This window comes from Terrapene carolina, unplaced genomic scaffold (genome assembly GCF_002925995.2).
Source record: "Terrapene carolina triunguis isolate 2854851 unplaced genomic scaffold, T_m_triunguis-2.0 Scaffold85, whole genome shotgun sequence".
In the NCBI taxonomy this organism is placed as follows: domain Eukaryota; kingdom Metazoa; phylum Chordata; order Testudines; family Emydidae; genus Terrapene; species Terrapene triunguis.
The window spans coordinates 19,758,814-19,783,782 of NW_020664436.1; the positions used below are offsets into that span (position 1 = coordinate 19,758,814).

At 41.6% G+C, this 24,969-nt stretch overlaps 1 protein-coding gene across 3 annotated transcripts in view; it reads right to left on the reverse strand.

The window, feature by feature from the left end:
* Positions 1-10,190: 10,190 nt before the first annotated feature.
* ACTN2 (actinin alpha 2) overlaps positions 10,191-24,969 on the reverse strand; it is an 88,039-nt gene continuing 73,260 nt past the window's right edge. For 2 of the 3 annotated variants that reach the window (XM_024198469.3, XM_024198470.3), the window contains exons 18-21: positions 23,967-24,113; positions 15,558-15,623; positions 13,717-13,875; positions 10,191-11,573 (exon numbers count right to left, since the gene is read on the reverse strand). In XM_024198469.3, coding sequence (XP_024054237.1) covers positions 11,415-11,573; positions 13,717-13,875; positions 15,558-15,623; positions 23,967-24,113 — 531 coding nt within the window. In that variant the 3' untranslated portion in view covers positions 10,191-11,414. Of the gene's footprint in view, positions 11,574-13,716; positions 13,876-15,557; positions 15,624-16,698; positions 16,777-23,966; positions 24,114-24,969 lie in introns of all 3 variants that reach the window. The other variant, XM_024198471.3, reaches the window with a different exon arrangement.

Sequence of the window (24,969 nt, forward strand, 5' to 3'; positions counted from 1 at the left end):
AGAGGGAATGAACAGAACAGGGTAGTTACCTAGTGATCCATCCCCTGTTGAGCCAATCCCGGGAACTGGCAGTCAGAGGTTTAGGGATGCCCAGAGCCAGGGCTGTTTATGTTCTTCCCACTGCCTCCCTCCCAGCATTGGTTGTCTCCACCCTTCTGGAGAGGCTGCAGTAGAGTGAAAGAAAAAAGAATCTCAGTTGAAATGGCTGATCCACCTTTGACAAGATAGAGCTATTCTGGTGTTACCAGTGTCCCTGGGAGAGGTCCGTCTGATCTGAGTGGCCTCCAAGAAGCTAGCACAAACCCTGGTTCCATAATATACCAGTGTGCTGACACAGCTAGAAAAGGTGCAGACATTCGCAATAAGCCAAAAGCTTACCGCCAGCTTTTTGGTTTAAGGTACTTAAATATTTGTAATTAGCCAACACAGTGCTGGTTACAAACCCTCTGTGAGCCAAACAAGACCTAGAAACCCAGATAACTCATGATTATTTCAGTCACTAGTGCTGCTAATAAGTATCACAAATTCAACTTCATGATTCAAGAAAAGGGATTATTCACAGTGAAGAAATACAATTTGACAACAAATTAATTATGCTGGTATATGCAAGTAAGAAATTTAAACTTATAACTGGACAAATAGCAATATAAAATTGACATGTTTGTTTAAAAGAATAGAGACTAATGTGGTCATTATCTTATATAAGTATTTATAAATCTTACATTAAACCAGATGAAGAATCTGTTTTCCCCTTATAAATGTAGTGGAGGACAGCAGGAACGAGATGTATCGTCAGGTAGAATGAACTCTTTCCATATATGAAAGGGGAAAAAATTACATTAATACTAATATTTGCAAATATTTCTATGATGTAACTTAAGTGGAGTATTACATGCATTAGCCCATTTAAAATTAATAACATGAGAAGTCAAAGTTTTGTCTGCGAATGGCATCTAGTAAAAGTACTTTAACGTATCATACACATACTCAAAGATTCTGGTCTAATATAATAAAGATTGTAAGATGTGATTGACAAAAAATAATAAATTTGTTAGTCTCTAAGGTGCCACAAGTACTCCTGTTCTTTTTGCGGATACAGACTAACACGGCTGCTACTCTGAAACCAGTTTAGTTACGTATCTTAGCTATTGTCAAGGAGCTGATTTCAAGAGCTATAGTGTATTGTAAACCTGAATGTGTATCCTTAAATGAAATATGCTTCAGACAGATGAAAGTTACCCGGTGAATTAAATCTAGGAGCCCTGACATGATGAAAGCTGCTATGGTGGAGGAAGCTACAGTATGTCACAAAGAGAAGAATCAGAAGATATCACAAAATACATAATCAGATAAATAGATTAAGTCTAGAAGGAACCATTCATCTATAGTCTGACCTCATGCATAAACAAAGACCATAGCATTTTACTCAGTAATTCCTACAGCAAGTTTTATAACTGGTGATTGAACTAGAACACACCTTTTAAAAAGGCATCCCATCTTGAAGTAAAGACCTCATCACTTTGGAGAATTTATCACACCCGCTGGTAAGATGTTCCAATAACTGACACCTCCAGCTACCCCCAAAAACCCCAATCAACATGAAACATAAAACCCCTGAAAGAAATCAACTGTAAAACCATAACAGTAGGGAGCAAAAACTAGAAACAACACACACTACCCTATGCAGAGATTTTACCAAGATAAAGGAGAAGTGCCAAAGGTTCCATGAGGGCAGTCCACTTTGCTATTGCTATCAGTTTTGCATGGAAGTTGCTCAGGCCCCAATCCACAAAGGTACTTAGGCACCTAAACCTCAGATTTAGGCACTGTGATCCACAAAACTCTCACTGAACCCTGTAAGCACTTAAGTTTCTGCCTTTGAGCTTGTGCACTGCGTTCTGTTGTAGTGGTTTAGATGAGCCAAAGGCGTTAGCATAACCCCGTCATCGTCCAACATTAAACAGTTTTAAACAAGGTTCAGGGTTTAGTATAAAGTCATCTCAGCCTGCTTAGTATCATGGCAAACATACCATTAAAAATCCTTTAAACCTTTTATTAAAGATACAGAAAGGAAGGAAAAACAGTTAAGCATTTGAAATGAAAGGAATTAAGTAAGATTTTCTTTTTAACAGCATCCCTTGTGCCCTTTCCCTTTAGCTGGAGAGAGTTTTTAGATGGAAAAAAACCCTTTTTGACTGTCTTTTAGATGGTATCAAAGATGGTAATAATTGTCCTTTTGGAGAAAAGAGAAATTTGTTGAGCTGGGCTGGAGCTGTTGTTACTGCTGCTGTTGTTAAGAAGACAAAGCAAGACACACACAAGAGGGGAGAGGAAAGAACAGCAACGAGAGAAAATGCAACTTCTGTCTCTAGTGTTGATTCTCAATTGTAGCCTCACTGCTGGCTGGAGAAACACAGACCCAGCATGCAGTCTGATCAGCCACTCCAAGACCTGGTAAACTCATATAAGTATTGGGCTGTTTAAGGCATTGAATTTAGTTGCCTCTTTCTGGTCACAGGCTTTCAGCAGTGTTACAAAATATGCTAAGCCAGATGCTTATTAAACAGAAGGGAGGAGAGTTAGGCAAGTGAAGAAATATGGTAGTAATAAGAAAAAGGACACATGAGAGAAAAAGGGAGACAGACAGTCTCACATCCCAGGTGGTATTCAGGATTTAGGTGGAGCTGGTGGAGGTGGCCATGTCATCTGGTTCCCTCTCTCTGGCCCAGTCCGGTCAGGACATCTCTCAAGATTAGGATGAAGAAGGTCCAGGGTCCCAGGAAATTATAGGGGTGGCAGCCATGACAGTGAAGCTTGCTCCAGTAGCCAATTTCACCCCCAAAATCGCTGTCTTTAAGGACCCACAAAGGGAGTGGTGGGTGGAACAGCCCATCTCCTCTTTATTTTGTCCTCCAATTAGGCTTAATATCTGACACACCAATTTTGGTTCATTAATTTCCAGTCCCACATTTTCTTGTTTACAAAGCATGATCTTAACACAGTTCTTGAGTTATGTCAGTAGGCTACTTTGTTCGTACTAATTCAAAGAAGCCTATTGATTCCCTTTTGTACCTTTTTCCATCAACATTTGTTATTATAGGTTATTGTGACATTTTATGAACTTTCACCTACTTTTTACAGCTGAGCTCACAATTAGGGTAAATTTGTAGGCCCAATTATTACAACACGCCTCACTGTGGGCATCTGGACACCTATCACCCCAAGTCCCAGATTCACAAACCAGGGGAAGATTGGCATTCAATTTATCCACCTAAGTCACAGGCTAGGCCTGATCTGGTAGGTGGCCTCAGAGGTCACCTACAAGATCAAATTCCAGTCCAAATCCAGGGAGCGCAGTTTTTAACCTGATGATTAGAATACTTGCCTACTCTGTGGGAGACCAGGCTCAATCCCCATCCCCTTCTCTGCCAGAGGCAAAGAAAGGATTTGAACAGGGGACTCTAACCACTGAGCTGTGGGATATTCTGATGTAGGGCGTCCCCAGTCTCTCCTGTGGAAATTGTTTCACTGGGGATAAATAATGAAAAAGTGATTGTAATAGAGGGACTGGGTCCCCACATTCCACATGGATGCCTTAACCAGTGCCCTACATTTAAGTGTTTGTTCACAGTAGAACAGTGATCGGGACAAAAACAGAGAGTGAGTGAGAATGACTCTGTACTCCAATGGTTAGAGCACCCCAAATATTTGGGAGACACAGGGTCCCCATTATCTCACTATTTATTCACAGTGGAACAGCTTCAACAGGAGAGATTGAGAGAGCCCTATGTATGTGCATACACTCAATATGGTGTCATATTATTACAGCTACACTTAATTCAAATACAAGAGATTCTTAATTGTATTAATGTTGCTTTGTTACAGATTAGGGGATCTGGGGTTCCCTTCCTTGGTTTCTTTATTTTTGCTGAATATTATCGAGCAAATTGGTAACTATCCTTATATTTATACTTTCCATTATAAAGGATTATTGCAACTTTTTCTGCTAAGACTTCTAACATCTCCATTGTTCGCAGCAGATCTTTGAAATTCAGCAGTGAGGATGGCCTCAAGCTAGAGAAATTTCTATTCGCAGTCCCATGAAATTCAGTTCAGATTTAGCTCCATTAGAGTGTTAAAAGATCATTGCCTTTCTGTTGCTTTCAAACCAGCATCAGCTCTGCACTAGGAACAATTGGGAGCTGCTAGAGCAGTGAGGGAAGAGCCAGACTACCTCACACCAGACCTTGCACATAAACCCACTGTCCTGTCCTATCCCAACCCCTTTGGGGGCAGGGCAGGGACGGGATTCCCAACTCTGTGGTGGGGGAAAATTAAACCCTAATTCTGCCCCCTTATGTGTATCCATTAAGATACACAGTCTTTAATTGCATCATTACATGGTATTTTTACCACAGGAGTCCTCACTCATCCAGTACACAGATGGGACACACAAGGGAACAGAATAAAAGGTTGCACAGGCAACCATAAATCTGGCCTCTACTTTAGAGAGTTTGACTTTGCAACCTAAATACATACAAAAAGAAATGTAATGTTATATATTTGGTAATTGTTTATTAATGGCACTCTGGTTTGTCTAACACAGCAGTTCTCATACTGTGGGTTGGGACTCCAAAGTCGGTCGCAACCCTGTTTTAATGGGGTTGCCAGGGCTAGCTTAGACTTACTGGGGCCGAAGCCAAAGCCCAAGGGCTTCAGCCCTGGGCAACAGGGCTCAGGTTACAGGTCCCCTGCCTGCAGCTGAAGACCTTTGGCTTTGGCCACCCCACACTCAAGCTTTGGCCCCCTTCTGAGGAAGATCTATTTAAGGAAAAGAAATCATCAAACACGTACTGATGGCTAGTGTGTTCCTACTAATACCCTCTATTGACTAGAATACATGTTACTAGGCAGCTTCTGACACAGGACCCGAAGAACTGGATTAAATACTGATAGTGTTCTGACTTGTCAGCCCCAAGCATTCCAAAATAATGAGTCAAACAAATATCAGCTTAAAAATCGTGAGGGTGTTTTGTTTGCTTTTGTCTTTTTAATTGTTTTTTTGTGGGCATTTAAGCTTCATATTTTCAGGCTTTTCTCTGCCACCATGAAGGCTAGAAACTTATTTTGGGTTTGTTTTTTGTGTGTGTTGTTTTGTTTTGTTTTGTTTTATGAAAGCTGAAATTCTCTGATAATTCCATGATTCCAGAAGCTGCGTATCTTTTTAAAGAACACAGCAAATATCACAAGAGTTGGCACCACTGACACTGTTTGGGTTTCAGTTTGTTATTTATAAATTTGTACTACAGTAGCATTTAGAGGCCAACTGAGATTGGAACCCCTTTGGGCTAGGCACTATACAAACACAAAGTGAGAGACTGACAATACCTGCCCTGAACAGCTTACAATGTGACTAGACAAGACAGAGGGGAAACAGAGGCACAGAAAGGGGAAGGGACTTGCCCACGGTCACACAGCATGTTAGTGGCAGTGATGGGCTTAGAATAGAGTTTCCCCCCCACTCAGTCCAGTGCCTTGTACATTACCACACTACCATCTCAATTAACATGATTTTCCTTGACTGACCAGCAATTTTTGGACCAGACCCTGTAACCTGTTCTGCATGGGAAGAAGGCATCAGCTTGTGTGGAACATCTTCCAAGACCAGGGCCTTATTTTGATTTCTTCCTTTGTATCCTTGTGTTCTACAGATGTGCAATCCTGTATTATATCCAGAGGTGAAAGTAAGCCGGTACGGGCTGGTACATGGCTGATGTAAAAACGCTGCCACGGCAGTGCTTTAAGCACTGCACCGGCAGGGCAGCTGACGGGGGGTGGGGGAGAAGGGCAGATGCATCGGGGCTCACTGGGTGGCACGGGCCAGGCAGCGCTGAAGGGCTGACTGGGGGAGTCTGGCCCCAGCCCTGCCCCTTCTGCCCGAGGCCCTGCTCCTTCCGGGGGCCCAGAGCCGCCCCCCAACCTTGCCCAGGACCCCGGCCGCCCTGCATACCGGCAAGTCCTTTAAGTTACTTTCACCCCTGACTATATCTTATTAAGGAGTATATTGGGAAAGAGTGTTTTATAGAAGTCTTCCTTTCCTTTATGAAGACTTTGAGCCTGTATAGTTTGTTTGGTTTGTTCTAAGGCTTAATGTGCCAGGTCTCCACATTTTAAACTCTTCTTGAAAATTGTTCATGAGCACAGAAATAGCTGTAGTGATTGTGTGGAGGGTTTTCTTCACTCCTTAATGGCCACTATCTCCGGTTACTTCCAAATGTTTTGAAGCAAAAGCTGCTTCATGTGTGTGAAGTTGGGTAGGACAGGCAATTAGGGGTAGGGATAGGAGGCAACAGACAGTGGAGGCAGAGCTGAGAGAAAAATGGGATTGAGAAGAGAAGAAAAACAGGTTAGAGGAGAATAAAATGATTTACCCCTAGCAGCCTGGACAGGGATCTGTACTTCTGTGAGTCATTCTTAAAGGACAGTAGAGAGGCAAGATGGGTGAGGTAATATATATTTTATTGGACCAACTTCTGTCGGTGAGAGAGACAAGTTTTCGAGACACACAGAGCTCTTCTTCCTTTATGGATGTCCCTTGTTTATTAAGTCCACTTATTGTCAGAGCTGATCTTAAAAGCACATGGAGAAACATTGTCACCAATGTGGGAAGTGAGCTCATAAGTGCATACGCTTATACTGTTGATTCCATAGTAATAGCAGCAAAGTCATGCCCCATAGAATTATTCTGAACCACAAACTTTGTGATAAACCAGAATGCCTCCACCTAGCATCAGAAATCAACTGCTCTGAGGAATTATCTCCTTCTTCATTACATCACCTGTACGTGGAATGGTCTGCGCAGACACCAGGAGCAAGTTGAGTATGTAATCAATAACAGTACAATCCCTCCAAAAGTTTGGAACAACATGAAGTCCTGGATATTCTAATGGAAATACAAGCCACTAACCACTACTGGCATCTCTGATTCAGCCCTTTTGTGGCTAGTGAATAAGAAAACAAGAGCTTCTGGAATCCCTATTAAAGGCGATAGGCAGACAACATCAGCTCTGCATTTTGTTAACCTCAAAAGCTGACATTACTGTCTCCTAGATACCCCAGTGCCTGGGTGCTGTCAGCACCTGGCTGAAGAATAGTTGGCTGAAAATGAACCAGGACAAATGGAGGCAATGCTGTTGGAAGAGAGATGTGCTTCAAATAACTGGCCATGTCCATAACATCACCTCCATTGAGGGACTCTGCCCTAGAATTGTTAAGACAGTCTACAGCCTTGGAGTCTTTCTCGACTCCTCACTAATTCACAATATCCATGGGTGTTAAAAACATCCTCTAGCACCCACTACTGAGTGGAAGACTGGTTCTGCTCTATCGTATCCCACTTTAATGTAGGAACATAGGGCTGGAAAGGACCTCCTGGGTCGCCGACTCCAGTCCCCTGCTGTTACAGGCAACCCCGTCATCTAATACCATTCACAAATTTAACAAACTCAGTCTTAAAACTCATTAAGATGTTTGCCCCTGTGATGAACTGGGACTGTTCCTACTGTGGTCTTTGAATGCTGACAGGGGAGTGTGGCTAGGATAGTCTGCATTGGGGGATGGGAGACTGACCGATGGAGAATACCTGAGCATGTAACATGAGAACCCAGGAAGGGGTTAGAGGCCAGGTGACACCTTTGCCCGGGAAACTGAACAAAGGCTGTGGGAGGGGTCGCTGAAGGGAGAGTTTTCAGGAGCTGGCTGGTGATATGGCTGGGAGGCAGACGGGGCTCTGACCTCCCAAGGGGGCTGGGGTGCCTGGGGACCCCAAGATGGACCTAACTGAGGGGGATCCTGTTGTCTGTGCCTGCAAGACCTGTCTTGGACTGTGTTCCTGTCGTCTAAATAAACCTTCTGCTTTACTGGCTGGCTGAGAGTCATGGGGAATCGCAGGAAGCCGGGGGTACAGGGCCCTCAGTCCCCCACACTCTGCGACAGCCCCCACTTTGGCCATAATGATCCATGAACTCTAGGGTTGAATATTGCAGGTCATTACACCAAGGAATCTGGGATGGATCTAATCAGAGCATGACAGTCAGCAAATGCCAATTCAGCCACCAGCCCCAAGTGTAAACAAAGTGGTTCAGTAGAACAATGCAACTTTCAGGCACAAAAGTGAAGGCTTGTGAGCACAATGGACAGCGCTTGCTCACTGGCTGTCCCACCACTCTGGAACTCACTCCCAGAAAATATCAAAAAGACCACAAATTTCTCCCCCTTCAGAACAAAATACAGAACTCAATTATTTAACTTTGGTTTCCGTAAATAAACATGGAGAGGGAGAGAAACTTTATATTTTTTTTAAATGTAAGGAACAGCAAGGTGACAAATACAGTATAAAATCTTTAGGTAGGTTTGGATGGGGCATTAAATCTCTTCTCTTGTAGGTTACCGGGCGCTCTAAGGCTAGTTCTGCTTGCTGTTTTCTTTGGACACTACAGACTTGCTCCATGGATCAAAAATTATTTTACAAATGCTATTTCCTACTGGTGCTGATGGCTTTATTCCTTGCTTATCCTGATCAGTGGAACATTCGGATGAAAGAACGAATGTTTCAGTGCTTTCAAAGCTAGGGAAGAATGTCATGCCTTTTGGAGCAGCACTCAGCTGCATGTAAAGAATGTTGTAGCTTGTGGAAGTGCCAGTTATCACTACACTGAACTGTCTTTGCATTAAAATGTCCAGTATAACTCTGTTTCTGTAAAACAGAGATTTTGTTTCCATGCCTGTGCCTAATTTGGAAGCTCACTGGTTTACAGACACACTGTTCATTCGCATACAACAGTGAACATGGGATATACTGTAATGGATCTTTTCAACAGGATTCAGCTGTACAGTCTCCTGAGCATTCATTTGGCTAGCAGTCTGGGAAATTCCATAGTATCCAAGTATTAAAATCAAATAAAGACGTGATCATTCTTAGCACTTATATAGCGCTTCTCATCTATAGATTTCAAAGCAGTTCATCAAGGTGGATAAGCATCATCTACCTTTTACAAGTGAAAAAAAAAATAATGGTACAGACGGGTTAAGGTACTTGCCCAAGGCAGAGAGTAGGGAACAGAACCCAGTTCTATTCACTCCCAGCCCTGGCCTTAAGCCACTAGATCAGGGACAGGCAAACTTTTTGGCCTGAGGGCCACATCAGGTTTCTGAAATTGTATGGAGGGCCGGTTAGGGGAGGCTGTGCCTCCCCAAACAGCCAGGCGTGGCCCAGCCACCGCCCCCTATCCAACCCCCCCTTCTTCTCGCCCCGACAGGCCCCCCGGGACTCCTGACTCATCTAACCCCCCCGTTCCCTGACGACCCTGAGACCCCCCACCCCTGACTGCTCCCTGCTGCCCTATCCAACCCCTCCTCTCCTTCCTGACTGCCTCCCTGGGACCCCTACCCCATCCAACCACCCTTTCTCCCTGACTGCCCCCAGAACCCCTGCCCCTGATTTCCCACCACCCTCCCCATCCAATCCCCCATTTCCTTCCTGACTGCTCCTGCCCAGGACCCCTGCCCCCATTCAACCCCCCGTTACCCGCCCTCTGACCACCCTGACCCCTATCCACACCCCCGCCCCCTGACCACCACCCCGAACTCTCCTGCCCTCTATTCAACCCCCCCTGCTCCCTGCCCCCTTACCGCACTGCCTGGAGCACCGGTGTCTGGTGGCGCTACAGCCATGCCGCCCAGAGCACCAGGTCAGGCCGGCTCTGCAGCTGCGCTGCCGGGCAAGAGCTCACAGCCCCGCCACCTAGAGCATTGCGCCGGCGGCACAGTGAGCTAGCCCCGCCACCTACAGCATTGCGCCGGCGGCGCAGTGAGCTGAGGCTGCTGGGGAGGGGGAACGGCAGGGGAGGGGCCTGGGGCTAGCCACCCGGGACAGGAGCTCAGGGGCCGGGCAGGAGGGTCCCGCGGGCCATAGTCTGCCCACCTCTGCACTAGATCATAGCTGCCCCATACCAATTAATTTGTTAGCCAGCCAAGACACTGACTCCAGCAATGTTGTGTGCATTGTTCCAACTGGGATAATGCATGGAATGTTTACTCTTTTAAGCAAATGGAGAAATCTATTTAATGCATAGAAAAATTTCTGGTTCTTTAGAGGAAACACTAGATGAATCTCAATGACTGAACCTTCATGAAGTTTTGAAAAGCAGAGTTTATTTAGTAGGCACATCATTGCTTTAGTAGCACTGGATTGTACAGTTCACAACTTCACCATTTGTGAATGTTTTGTTTGGTTACATTGCATTTTTCAGTGTCAGTTAAGATTCAAGTAAAAAAGTGATTGCTTTACTTCTCTACAGGTTGTCAAGATGGAAGCATGACTCCGGTAAAACAAACTAGCATATGGTAGCAGAACTGCCATTCAACAGAAGTGAAGACAAACTATAATCTGAATTCTGTATGTGACATACAGTTAAAACTGCAACACAACCATACTCAGCTAGTTCAGATAGGATTTTGCATCTCGTGGGATGATGCAGGTTGTTCACTAAAACAAAGAACTGGCTTTCACACAGTGGAAAACAAAGAATCTATTCAAAATAGACATGACTGAGGGTTTCAAAATAATACAACTTACATGTATTAGCTTCCTTACTATTTCCTGATTGTGAAAGTTTTGCTCTCTCAGTTGCAAAGTAAAAGGCTTAAAAGGAAAAGTACTGCTTGTTGATTTATTACAAGGTATTACGATTATAATTATTATGAGTTTGCAGGATTATGCTTCTGATGTTACAGCTCTGTGTTAATAGAAAACAACCTTTAAAAGATATAAAAATACAGTTTGGGATTATTTTAGTGGTTAAGTATTTTACTTGATGGGTATTTTTCTTCTCTGAAAAGTTGCATTGTTTATTTTATTAAACTCCACCTGTGGAAGCATATAAAACCATAAAATCTGTAAAGTAATATTTTTATATGAAAGAAAAAAGTATGACTTCTAACATGGAGCTCTATGAACATAGTAAAAGCAGGATATATGGGATGAAGAATTTTTGAAAATGGCAAAATATTTTGTTAGTCTTGATAGTTTCTATTTTCACAAGCTTTAATTTCTTTTATCTGAATGGGTCTCAAATTTAATATATTTTTTAAATTAGTGATTCATCTTTTCTTTAAAATACATTTTAATAATATATAGGCCAGATAAACTAATACCATCAATTCAGATACCTACTAGTGCTGCACACTGAAATATATGCTAGTTATTTGCATTCCTAATATTCGACACTGAATGTACCTACTATATTAGTAAAAATCATTTTTAAATCATTTTGTCAAAGCTTTCAAGAAGCAAACTGGGAAATCAGGGTTGTTGTTTTTTCCAATGCAGACAATGAGTACAGCCAATTAGTGAATTACAGGTCACTTTCTCCATACAATGCTGATGAAAATGAGGTATAATCCAGAGCTCCAGGAACAGCACCTGGACCAGAGTAGGCAGGCATTCTTCTGATGCAATACTGAGCTTGTTCAGAAGGCAGTTCTCTCCGCAGCTCCTCGGCAAGAATATAAGGCTGAAAAAAAAGTTATTTTTAAAAAACCCAGATACAGAACAGATTATTTAACAGATTTTTATTTGTGTATCTTATAGACCTAATATTAATAAACTAGGACTTCCTGCCTAACCAAGAATATTTCTCCTGCTGAGTCATAACTTCAACCATTAGCTGGTAGGAATAATCCTCTCAGCAAATAGACAGGGTCAAAGTCTAGCCTTAGTTATACACCGTTGACTTCAATATTATAATAAGTTTCTAGACAAAGATTTTTATTATAATAATTACTGCTTTCAATTTAGAATGACATAAAAAAGCACCTATTTGCCACTCTGGACACCTGTGACATTATTTAAAATTTAAAACAACAGCAAAATGTTCATATCTCACTTTCTTGGGAATTTGGTTTGATCTTCAGCACAAACTCCTATTTGAAATGTGTTTGGAATTCAAAGTCTAGTCCTTATTAGTCGAGATCACGAAATCAGTATCAGGGGCCAGACTGAGTCTGCCCCGTGGTATTGCAGTCCTGTTCTCGCCTGAGCACAGAACTGCTTGCTGGCAGCACTCTCTGGGACACAGTCACAGACTACTCCAAAAGGGAGTGAGTTATGAAACACTTTTCTTCCCTATCGCACGTTCCTCAACTCCTACTCTTGCATTGCCCTGGCCAGCAGAGCTGGCTGTGGAGAGGAGAATATGCTCCACATTCCTTGGGAGATGTGCAGCAATTTCATTCCCTGTATGTGCCCAGTGGCTGAAGGAAGGATAGTGCTTCCCAGAACTCTCCTGGGGGAGGCAGCTCCATATCACCCCACGGTATTTTGCTCAGCCAAAATTCTCATCTCAGCCACACCCAGGCAATGCCATGGAAGTCAGAAAAGGGTTTATGAAGAGGATTTTACCCCCCTTAAATCAATACTGTTCCATGGATATGCATGAGCAGAGCACGACCACTGTATATGCAGCTGTGTCAGCTGAGCAAAAACTATTCAGTGCATCTTATCTTATCAGAGAATCATAGAAGTGTAGGACTAGAAGGGACCTCAATGGGTCATCTAGTCCAGTCCCCTGCACTCAAGACAGGACTATATAATAACTAGACCAACCCTGACAGGTGTATGTCTAACATGTTCTTAAAAATCTCCAATGATGGAGATTCCACAACCTCCCTAGGCAATTTATTTCAGTGCTTAACCACTCTGACCATTAAGAAGTTTTTCCTAATGTCCAACCTAAACCTTCCTGGCTGCAATTTATGACCATTGCTTCTTGTCCTATCCTCAGGAGTTAACAAGAACAATTTTTATCCCTCCTCCTTGTAACAACCTTTTATGTACTTGAAAACTGTTATCATGTCCCCTCTCAGTCTTCTCTTTTCCAGACTAAACAAACCCAATTTTTTCAATCTTTCCTCATAGGTCATGTTTCCTAGACCTTTAATCATTTTTGTTGCCCTTCTTTGGACTTTCTCCAATTTGTCCACATCTTTCCTGAAATGTGGCACCCAGAACTGGACACAATACTCCACTTGAGGCCTTATCAGTGTGAAGTAGAGCAGAAGAATTACTTCTTGTGTCTTCCTTACAACACTCCTGCTAATACATCCCTGAATGATGTTCACTTTATTGCAACAGTGTTACACTACTGACCACATTTAGCTTGTGATCCACTGTGACCCCCATCCCTTTCCACAGTAATCTTCCCATTTTGTATGTGTGCAATTGATTGTTCCTTCCTACGTGGAGTACTTTGCATTTGTCCTTATTGAATTTCATCCTATTTCCTTAAGACCATTTCTCCAGATCATTTTGAATTTTAATCCTATCCTCCAAAGCACTTGCAACCCCTCCCAGCTTGGTATCATCCGCAAACTTTATAAGTGTACTCTCTGTGCCATTATCTACATGTTATGTTAGTTCTTTGTGATGTGAAGGAATAAGGACCCAGCTTTGAATTCCACTCACATTCCTGTTAGAAGCTTGGGTCGAAGTACAAACCAGTACCACAAGAATGAATGGTGAGCGCTTTAGTCTTCTTAATGAAAAACAGACCCTAGATATACTAGACATTTTGTGTAAGACTTTCATCAAAGGAAGGTTAAACAACACTGCTATTGAAATACAGGGAATTCCTTACAGCTAGGAACAAAAGGACTGACCTTATCTGAAGCTAGGATTCTGAAAGAAGCTATGACTTGCTCAGCTGTGTCTGTGTCCGCAGTCTCTCTGGTCATGAAATCAATGAAGGACTGGAAAGAGACAGTTCCCTGCCCATTGGGATCAACCAGGGACATAATTCGGGCAAACTCTGCCTCACCCTTTGACGAAATTCAAAAAGAAAAAGACAGTAACTGTAAAACCAAACTTCAACATAATGTATCTCTATGACATACTACTAGAGGCTCTGGGTAAAAATTATAAAAATACTTAAGTGACTCAGAAGCCTAAGTCTCATTTTCAAAATTTACTTAGGAGCCTAAATGTGACTGAAAGTCAATAGGACTTAGGAGCAAAAGTTCCTACATCACTCTTGAAAATGGGATTTAGGCACTTTTGAAAATGTCCTAAAAGCATGGTATGTGCCCTTCAATTAACTTTCTGCTTCCTGAAATATTTTCTACACTAAATCTAAATTATTTTTAATAGATCATTAATTTCCATCTTTTTTAAAAATAGTGACATGATATAGTTTTGACTTAATCCTTTATTTAAAAAATCTTCTCTCTGTTTTTAGCACTCTATCAAGCTCCTCTCCTACTAGCGGCTCAGTCCTGAAAAGAGCTGAGCACTCTCGCCTCAGTCCAGCAAAGCACTTAATCAGCATATGCTGAACTTAAGTTGCACTGAGTCCTTGGCCTTGACCAGGGTAAGTGAAGCTGCATGGGTATATGATACACATTCATACACCAGCGTCTCCCTTGTTACAAATGGAGTGAAAGGTTTGTTTATCTTTTCCATTTCTCTTCCTTTGTACAGTATAACTAGTCTCCAGAGGTTTCACTTTCTCTTTATAATTTGTATCACTTTCTGCACTACCATAACAAGGCTGTTGCATTTGGGACAACATTGACGAGGAATGGTTAAACATATTCAAAAGTAATGAAAACATTTTGATTCTTATTACATTTGAAAAGTGCCCCCTCACACATTTTTTCAAACAGAATCTAAATTTGGGGCCTAAACTGAGCTGTTACTTTAATGCAAAGCGTTCAATTCATGTTCAATTCTGCTCAATGTCATACTGGTTTCTCTATTCTATTCAAAGATATGTTAAATTCACATGTTCAAAGAATAAATTGATACTATCATCTCTTCTAAATCTGATCTTGCTCCCATTGAAGTATATGAATAAAAATTAACTCTGCACAGATGGACCCTTGCATCAGTGTGATACGACAATGACATTAAAGAGGCTTTGACCCGCACAGAGCAGCTTGCAGGATTGGGGCCTTTCTTAGCAATTAACATACACTTTGTTATTATGGTATCTACATTTGGCAGAAACAATTATTAAAATAATCTCCCTAATACATGGCAACAATTAAATTTACTCCTAAGATTTTTTTTTCAGTAACAAGGGAATGAAAAATGTAGAGATCTTAAATAAATAAATCTCAACCCTGCAGTTTGCTTTCAAGAATTAGGAGTATTAAAAAGCCTCAGAATAATTCTCTCTCATGCAGACAAAAAGCTAATTTATATATCTATAAACTGAAAGGACTTAATTGTATATTTATTTGATACAATGTAAATTTCATGGAATATACTTCATAAATCAAAGCTAAATGCATCAAACCATAAAATAGGTGTCTTCAGGGGGTATATTTTTACTTTTAATGTTTACCACCTTTTTAAAGTATAGAAAAAAATTGGAATTGATAGGCAAAGTGTAAATATTATTGTTTGTAGTATGTGCAAACTATAGTAACCTTTAATGCTGACGGGGTTAGCATTATTACCGATATGCAAAACCAATTTCATTGTATCTTAAAATTCATACCAAATCATAACCCATTGAAATTAAGCAAGCTCTGAAATCATCATGGTCCATCAGCCCATTCTTCTTCTATTGATCCAAGTAGCATCAGGAATATATGAGGGAAGGTTTGAGATATCAAAGACAGGCAGGAGACCATCACCATTTCCATAGAGATGACAAATGTGCATCATCAGAAGATTGGATCCATGGAACGAGAGGATGTTCATTGGAGGTATTGCCAAAGCAGGTCATGAGGAGCACCATCAATTTAAAGGAGGAAGAAGTAGCTAACAGATAACGCACATGAAACAGACACACCACAGAGAATGATACCAAAAAAGGGTGGGTTGAGTACAACATATGAACAGACAGCGCACAACCAGAAAGGAGAGAGAGGCAAGGAGAAAAGTTTGTCACTGAACTAGCCAAAGTCAGGAAAGGCAGGCTGGTTCATTGTGATACACCATACTTTTTAGGTTTCAGTATTGGAAGGTTTATTAGAAACTATAATACTTTTTAGTGACTAGCAGTCTAGAAATGTTTGCATTTTGAAAATATTGTACTCCAGAGCCAAGGCACACTGAGCTGTGTGCTGCCACATGGGAAGTGAATTCAAGAATTCTCTCTCCTCTGATCTCTAGTTAATGGGACTCTGAGTACAATAGAGATATTAACCAGTGGGGTCGATGGAGGAAAAGTGTACTGTTTTGTATCCAACAGAAGTTGGTCAATGGCAGATCTCTTATTAAAGGAGGATGCCCATATTCTCAGCAGCAGGGTGAGTGGGGCATTCATGGCTAATTGCACAGAGTGGACCTTAAAATGGGGTAGTGGTAGAAGAGATGGGCAAAGGTCTATGTGTACTAAGAACACCCAAATAGCCAGTGAGGAACCCTGGTGTCATGGGTCCTCCTTGAGGGAGAGGGAGGGCTCCTGCTTGGAAGTATGAGCAGGAGACAATGGGCAACATGAGTGTGTGATGGAAAAGGCAGCAGTGACCCACTGTGGCTCATTAGAATCCAAGTAGACTACCTTGGATCACACAAAAGCAGCAAAATGCAAACATTTTTAAAATCAGCTACATTTGAGTTTAAACCCAGGTCTCTTTAGGCTAGTATTATACCAGTCTATTTGAAAATAGTAATATGTTAGTTTTCTCTACCTGTAGGTCATTTCCAACCTGTCCTAGACTGATGAGGCAGGCTTTAAATGCATCAGGCTGTAGATGGCCAGATTCATCCTAGTATCACATCATGCATGCAGAATGTGCAAGGAGGAGGGAAAAGTCATAAAGTGGGTTAGTTGGTTAGTAAAGAACACTGCAAAGTCATATCAATAATGAGTTGTTAAGATGGAATCTAACTAATAAAAAAGGAAGATTCATTTTCATTGTTTACTTTTTTCAGGAGATCTTAGCTGTTGATATTATGTGGCTTGATCCATAGCTTATTGAAGTCAATTGAAAGGCTCCCATTTGACTTTAATGAGCTTTGGATCAGACCCACTGTGTGCTTGTTTATTGATGTATTATTTTGAATGATTTGATAGCCTCATTGGTTTCATGAGTTTGGGGATTTGTTTGGGTTTTTTTTTTACTCCAACTACAGTGTTGAAATGTTGCTTTTATACAAATACCATTATTTTTATTTTTTCTGCATTTTCTCCGAAGAGGGATTTTTTGTTCTGTATTCTACCATTTTCATCCTTCATTTTCTGTCGCCATACAATTTGTGAGAGATAGTCAATGGATAACTTGACCTGGACAAAACTATTTTTCCCACTGGATTAGGGTTGCTGCTTCTCCCTTGATCTGATAATATTTTAAAAAATTTGAGTAAGCATATCTTAGATAAAAGAGAAAAGAATTATATACTCATTAATTCATGGCCTAGATCAAAAAGAAAACCCTGATCAATGACATAACTTGTTTTAAACTTTTGTCCTCTTATGACCCATTAAGATGAGGATCTTCTCTGAAAATTTATTATAAAAGTAGAATCATGGGATCCCACGTTTATTGTCTCCCAGTGACGCCAGATCAAATTTGCTCATTTTTTTCCAAGTACATTTTGTTTCTTTAATTACCAACCCAGCAAACTCACCCAGCATTCTCAAAACCAGACTGTTTTCTTTCCTTCCTTTTCACACCTCACCCATAACCCTGACCCAGCTGAGGCATATTATAGATTTAGTTAAGGGGCATGCAATTAAGGTCTGTCCCTAAAATTTGTAAATTGTTTCTCCTGCTGGTCTGACAAAGCCAGAGTTTGTACAACTTTAGATCACAGTTCAAGATCCAACTTTTTTCTGTGGCTTTTACATGAGAGAAAGGATCTCGGTCAGCTAATGAGTAATTTAAAAGGCGGGAGCCAAGCCTTTTTTTTTTCTGACTCTTGTATAGTTATGTGTTTTGTTAATCATACATGCTATTAAGAGATGTGCTGGGTGCATTTTATAAATTAAATAAATAAATTGGTGCCATAATCAGTTCCTGACCACCAACATTTTAAAGAGATATGTAGGCGATTATGTTGGCTCTCTCTGCTGTCAATCTCCCACAGCTCCACTGTGTGACGGTGAGAAGGAGCAGTACAATGCCGATAACCAGAGATAAAGCAGAATGAAAATTTCGAGGGGGGTTGTTGAAACTAGTAATTACCAGCAAATCCTTCCCTTAATTTCAGTCAGATTTTATGGGCTAGTATTTGCTGGACAGAATCATTTTTCAAACAATTCACAGAGCATTTCTCTTAGCACGTCAATCAGTGCTGGCTCATAACTCTCCAGACTCACCCCTGGTCAGCTCCAGGGCCAAGTTACACCAGGGGAGCTGAGCTCATTTATTTATAAGGGCACAAATCACAGTGTTCCTTAAATCAAAACAATATGAAAATAGGAACGAACGGCCAAATCCTGTCCCTCTCTCTACAAGCATAAAGGATCTGGCCAGTGGAGGAACTAGGCCATTCAACCACACATGGTTTGGTGGGGGACAAAATTTGTGCAGGCGCTCCTGCATGGTGTACAACCCAGCTGTTGCTGTGCAGCAGCTGTGTGGGGGCAGATTGAGGGAGGGGAAGTGTGAGGCTAGTGGATTCACTGCTACATGTATCTATCAATCATTCCTTCCGCAGAGGACAGGGAGAAGGTTGTACAATAGCTAGTATCCACTTCATCAGCTGGGTGGGATTCCCCAGTGTACGGCCCAGTTGCTTGTGCTATGTACTGGGGCAGGATCCGAGGCTTAGTTAATTTTGTAATATGCATCAGTCCTGGTCCAGGAAAGACATATCTGCCTCTGCCATACACCAAAGCCACATAACTGCATGGGATATGAAGATACTTTACAATTAAGTCATAGATTTCTTTATATTGCCGTCTTCATTTTAAAATAAAGTGCAAGGGGTTATTCACAGAGAAACAGTTCTTTGCATTATTTATATTTTTGTTATGGGACAACATTAAATATTTAATTATGTTTTTAAAAGGATATAAAATAACTTTTCCTGTTCATCCTGTTTAGCCAACCCAGAAAAACACACTGAGGTTCCCCATCTAGTTTCACTACTAGCCCCCTGAAACTTGTCCTTTTCCCTCTGTAATTTATACACAGCTTTACACAAATACAAACTTCCAAGCCACAGTAATGCATTCTCAAATGTGTTCTTTGGTATCCTGAATGTTAATTTATCTACATAAGCTTGTTGATGTGAATCCTTTTATAGGGAGCTGTTGTTTTTACTGTTAGATAAACCTATACAATCATATCTTTCTACTGTTTTGCATGCAGAGCTCCCATTTGAAATCAATGGTTTCACAAAAATCGAAAGTAGAATATGGCCCACATTTACTGACTAACACGGAACACAGCCAATTCAATATTTATGATATTGCAGGTGTAGCTGCAGTAGATATTTTATCATATGCTTTGCAATTCGGGTTTATTAAAACATATTGAATCTGAAAAAGGAATCTGGAAACCATAAAGGGATTGAGAAGCACTGATTGCCAACATACACATTTCACCTGTGCATGACAAATCAATTAGACACCATTTGGAGCATCCAAAAAAATCTTGTTATATTTCAAATAAATTGTACCCCATATCTCCTTTATGTCTTTCTATTGCAGTACAAGGAATATAACAGTTTGGCAGCAGATTCCTATTTATACTTGGAGCTTGATTGTGCCTTTAGTCACAGCCCTGAGCAAGGAGTGGTGTGCCTTCTCGGGTGCCCCAGGAGGTACCATGCCACAACAACAACTGTCTGAGGCCTGGTCTACACTACGGGATTAATTCGGATTTAGCAGCGTTAATCCGAATTAACCCTTCACCCGTCCACACTACAGAGCCAGTTAATTCGAATTAAAGGGCCCTTTAAATCGATTTCTGTACTCCACCTCGACGAACGGAGTAGAGCCTAAATCGATTTTGTTAATTCGAATTAGGGTTAGTGTGGCCGCACACCACCGAATTACTGTGTTTAAATTAATGGGGTAGTGTGGCCGCACACCACCGAATTAATGTGGTTAAAAACCGAATTAAGGTGCTTAGTGTGGCCGCGCACAATCGAATTTATACAACCTGTTTCCCAAATTCGAATTATCTAAATTCGGATTAATCCTGTAGTGTAGACATACCCTCAGACAGTAAATTATGACCTCTCCTGTAGGAAGGGGGAAGCAGTGAGGGAATTAGAAATAAATAAATTTATTTTAATTTATTTATTTCTAATTCCCTCCCTGCTTCCCTCTTGCTACAGGAGAGGTCATAATTTACTATTGGCCTATAGCTAAGGCAATTTATGACACCTGTATGGTTCAGCTGTGCTGGTTGATGCACTGGGGATGGATGGAAACTCTCTCTGCCCCTTTGCTTCAAGTGCATGCAGCACACCTTACTCCAGCACACCCAGACCCAAAGCTCACTATTTCAGGCAGACGTCTAAAGGGGTAACTCACTCCTCCTAACTCCCCTGTGTGGGTCTGTAGTCCAAGCCAAAATCTAGTCCTTTGCATTTTAAATAGTATGCAGTTTCTCTTTCCAATAGTCAAGACCTACAAAGGCCACTTAAGATAATATGGGCCTGATCCTCATGCCCTTCCTCAAACAGATCAAGACTGGAGACTCAGGCCCTCTAATAGTAATGGAATTTGAATGGTAAGATAATTATGATTTTGAATATTTGCCCTTTTTTTTTCTCCTGGAGAGGAAAAAAGGAGTTCCCCTCTCAAATTTATATCTCATTGAAGCCGTTCTTGGCAGTCATCTATAAACTGTTTAGTTTCATGCAGATCAAAATGAACTATTAAAAGTGGAGCTTTTAGTGATTCTGCACATTGATACTCTATAATATTCACGCACATGTGCACAGTTCCAAACATTAAGATCTGATTTAAACTGGAAAAATGCCAGGAAACTTACAGCTCAGGCATCCATAACTGACCCTGTTGTGTTAAAATAGTTAAAGTCTACTTGTCAGGAATAGTTTTCAGTTTCTGGATTCTTGCTGATTGTTTGTCACTGAACTGCACTCTTTAATTCTATTTATTTTTCTAAATACCTCATCCATTCAGTACCACGGTTAGCAACAACAGTCTATTAGTTATAAAGCTAACAACAAATCTATACTGTAACTCTTTCTTATCGGGAAGGAAAATACTGGCAGAACCTGTTTCAAATATGCATGTGTTTTAAAGATTTAGAAGCAAATATATTCATTTAGCTAAAGAAAATATGTCAGCAAACCTCAGAACATAATGTTTATTTTAAAGATCTCTACATCCATTTCTGCTCTCTGCCTCACAGGGGGGAGTATGATGCCTTTGATGTTACAGAACTACATTTGGATGATCCAATTTCATTCACCCCAATTCCAGATTTCATAGCAGAGTCCAAATCTGCCTTATCGCTGTAAACAGCCAGTTTAGAGGATTGATAATTGTGTGTACTTGAAGAAACTCTGAAGCAGAGTTGATACATTTTACTCTCTGACATTGAATGTTTAAGTTTGGTAGGATGAAGGGAAGGTATAAAATTGAAAAAGAAGCTTCAGTCTCTCACATGTGTTTGTTCAATGAAAAAGGTTTGCCTCCTTCTAGTCTGTGTAGATTAAGTCACATTTGCCCACTATTTTATACCTTAATAAGGGCTGGTCTACACTAACATTTAATTCACACCAAGCTGAGGTGTGAATCTAGCCTGAACTAGCCTACTGCGCACTAACTGTCTGTGTGGACCCTGCTACTGCGCATTAACAATTCTTTAGTGTGCTTTGAAACAGCTTCCCTTTTAGCACTATTTGTTGCACACAGGAAGCCTGATTTAGTAGCTGAGTTTTCAAATTTTGCCTCCTTTTCTTAAATTTGTACACTGGAGAATGTTAACTACTCTCTAGGCCTTTGGCCTTACCCTCTTTCTTAGGGTCATATGCTCCACACCCTGACTAAAGTTGTGTGGAAGCACCACCTCTCTCCTACACCCTGTTGTATAGGCTTTTCTACACTGCAGCTCTGCTATATTGTTTCCTCTGGGACTTGGGGGTGTCTCTGCCACTTCATGGAAAGACCGCAGATCCCTGAGAACAGGGCCAGCTGCCATAGATCTTAACTTGTGCATATCTAGGCCTTCTGCAGCACCAGAAGCATGACAGTCCATTTTGCTGGGCTGCCACTGCCTGGCAACAATACCCCCTCCATGGAAAGTTAAAGCCACAGAGCAGACATTCCTGCTCTGAAGGATGGAATAAAAGTTACGGAAGTGCTGGAAATGGCTACACAGTGTGAGTTGTACTATGGCATAGCCACCTTTATCCCTTATGTGCCATACCTCTTCCAAACCTTCTCCACGCTGCGTGAGGGGAGCATATGCTCTTTAAGGAGCTGTCAAATCTTTACACAAAGTTCCTGCTTCCCCATAATGGATTTTTCTGAACTGTAGGTTGTAATTTTTTTGTGGGCCTGATGCTCTGTCTGCTTTTAATGGCTCTAATTGCTCAATTATCTGCTCCAGTGCATTGGGAAAGCCTTTCAACATATTACTTCTTTCTCACCCTGGGAAAAGCATCTGTGTCTCTATGATATTGTCTTCTCCTTCCTTAGTGAATACAAAGAGGAATTATACTACACTACAATTACATTTAGAGTCCCAATAAAATGAAGTACATCTGTCACTGACTCCTGTGGATCTACCCTCTCCTTGCTTCTATTGTAGATATATGAAAATTCTACTTTTTGTGTGAAGTGCCAGATACCAAATGTTGACTATCAGGATCCAATATACACCAAGTACAAATCTAGATGCATGTAGCCACTTTGGAGTTGGGGAGCTAAGAAACGGAATATCAGGATGGAGATGAAAGGGAGGAGCTAGCATTGGGCATGGGGTGAACAGAGTCAGGCTGGGAATCAGTGAAGCTCTCTGGAACCCAGGATAGTTTTCAGGGAATCCAGGTGGTAAGACGGAGAAGGTGAGGAATTCGTACAGAAAGAAGCCAGGGGAGGAGGAGGAGGAAGGAGCAGGCTGGTTCTATATTACAGCAGCCATTTTCAGTATTTAAGATTTGCACTGGATTTTGAAGACAGATTTGTATGAGCATCTACCCAGCAAAATTGTGTGTGAATATAGTTTTCCAACTGGGAATGTCACTCACATCCCTATTCTTATGTATGAAAATAACTCTGTTTGCATAAAATAGTTTTGTTTTGTTACTGCATCCATACCTATCTCTTTATTTACCTTTTACACATGCATTTTGATTACTTCTTTCATTTCTTTGATTGCACTGAGAATCACCAGTAGAGCGTGTTACATACATCCATAAGGATATTTTCTTTCCTACTTTATTCATTTCTAACTAAGGAACTGAAACACACAATCCCTGTGCATAGAAAGGATTTTCTTTGAAAATGATCGCTGCCCCTACTGAGTTGCTTCCCTGAACAGCATATTTCTAGGGGGAAAAGTTATTGATTTTTTCCTTTTTTTCTTTTTGTTATAATGCAGGAGAAATCAAGCCTTACTATGCGACAGCAACTGCTGTTGAGAGTGTGTAACAGGCCACTGCTTTACAGTAAGGGACCACATCACTTTGTAGCATACACAAAAATATCCAGTCAGTCTCCTGCATTATTTTAACAGGTTGTTACAAGCACTCAATTAGCTGTCATTCTCTCTGAATTTTAATTCCACAGCAAAATTGAAGAGCAGAAATTAATCTTTAAATCATCTGTATAATAAATGCTATAGTTTAAAAGAATATGCCTCCTCTTTTTATTTTAGCTTTTTTACTTCAAAAAAACTATCAATTTTTTAGTGCATCCTATTTTTTTTTTTTAAAGAGACACTGGTATTTGGAATGCAAAGAAACAATGTTATACTGACTTGCTTTTGGAGAACTGTTAGATGAGAAAGAAGTTGGAGTACTGTACCCTATCAAAGTGATTGAACGATGCTCTGAATTCATTCATTTGTTCTTGGGTGATACCCTTGGCATCTCTTGTAAGGATCTGCGTCTCAATCTCATTGATAGTTCGGGCAATGGTGGTCAGTAAGAGTTCCCATCCAACACGGATATGCTATAGGAGAGAAAACATGGATTCTTTAGGCTGGTAATGAAAACCTGAACTCCTAGCATGATAACAAAGACACTAAGAGAGAAACCAACAATGCAATCTGAAATTATTTATATATTGTTATTGTTATTTGGTGCCACCACCTGCATGCTACGATTATGGGTACACTGCAAATATAACAGCATGGGCAGTGGGTATCGTAGGCAGGGGGAGGCTGTGCCTCCCCAAACAGCCGGCGTGGCCTCACCCACACTATGCCCCCAGGCCTCCTTCTGCCTGCTGTTCCCTTCTGTGGCCAAGAGGCTGGGGCAGGCAGGCTGAGGGCCACGGTGTGCACAAGACTCCCGGGCTGGGGCCACACTGGGGCTGCGGGCGCTCTGGTTGCGCCACCTACATGCCCAGTGCCGGGGCTGGGGGCGTTCCAACCATGCTGCCTGCCCACCCAGTGCTGGGGCTGGAGGTGCTCCGATTACGCTGCCTGCCCACCCGCCCAGCACTGGGGTTGGATGAGATATGGCTGTGCCGCCCGCTCAGTGTTGGGACAGAATGCAATCTGGCCATGCCACCTGCCCAGCACTGGGGCTGGGGGCGTTCGGGGGGGCCAGTGGCCGTTGGGGTGGGGGGTGGGGAGATGTGCTCCAGGCTCCGGAAGGGGAGGGAGACAAAAGGGGCTGGGCCTCGGGCAGAGCAGGAGGGGCTGGGGGCTAGCCTCCCCCAAGGGCGTGCTCACCCGCCGTCCATGTATAACAGACATGCAAAAAATATTAAATTAGTTCCTAAACTGATACTTGTTCATACCCTCTATTGGTTCTTGATCATAGTGTTCATGTTAGCCATAAAGTCTGATGTTGGCTTAGAT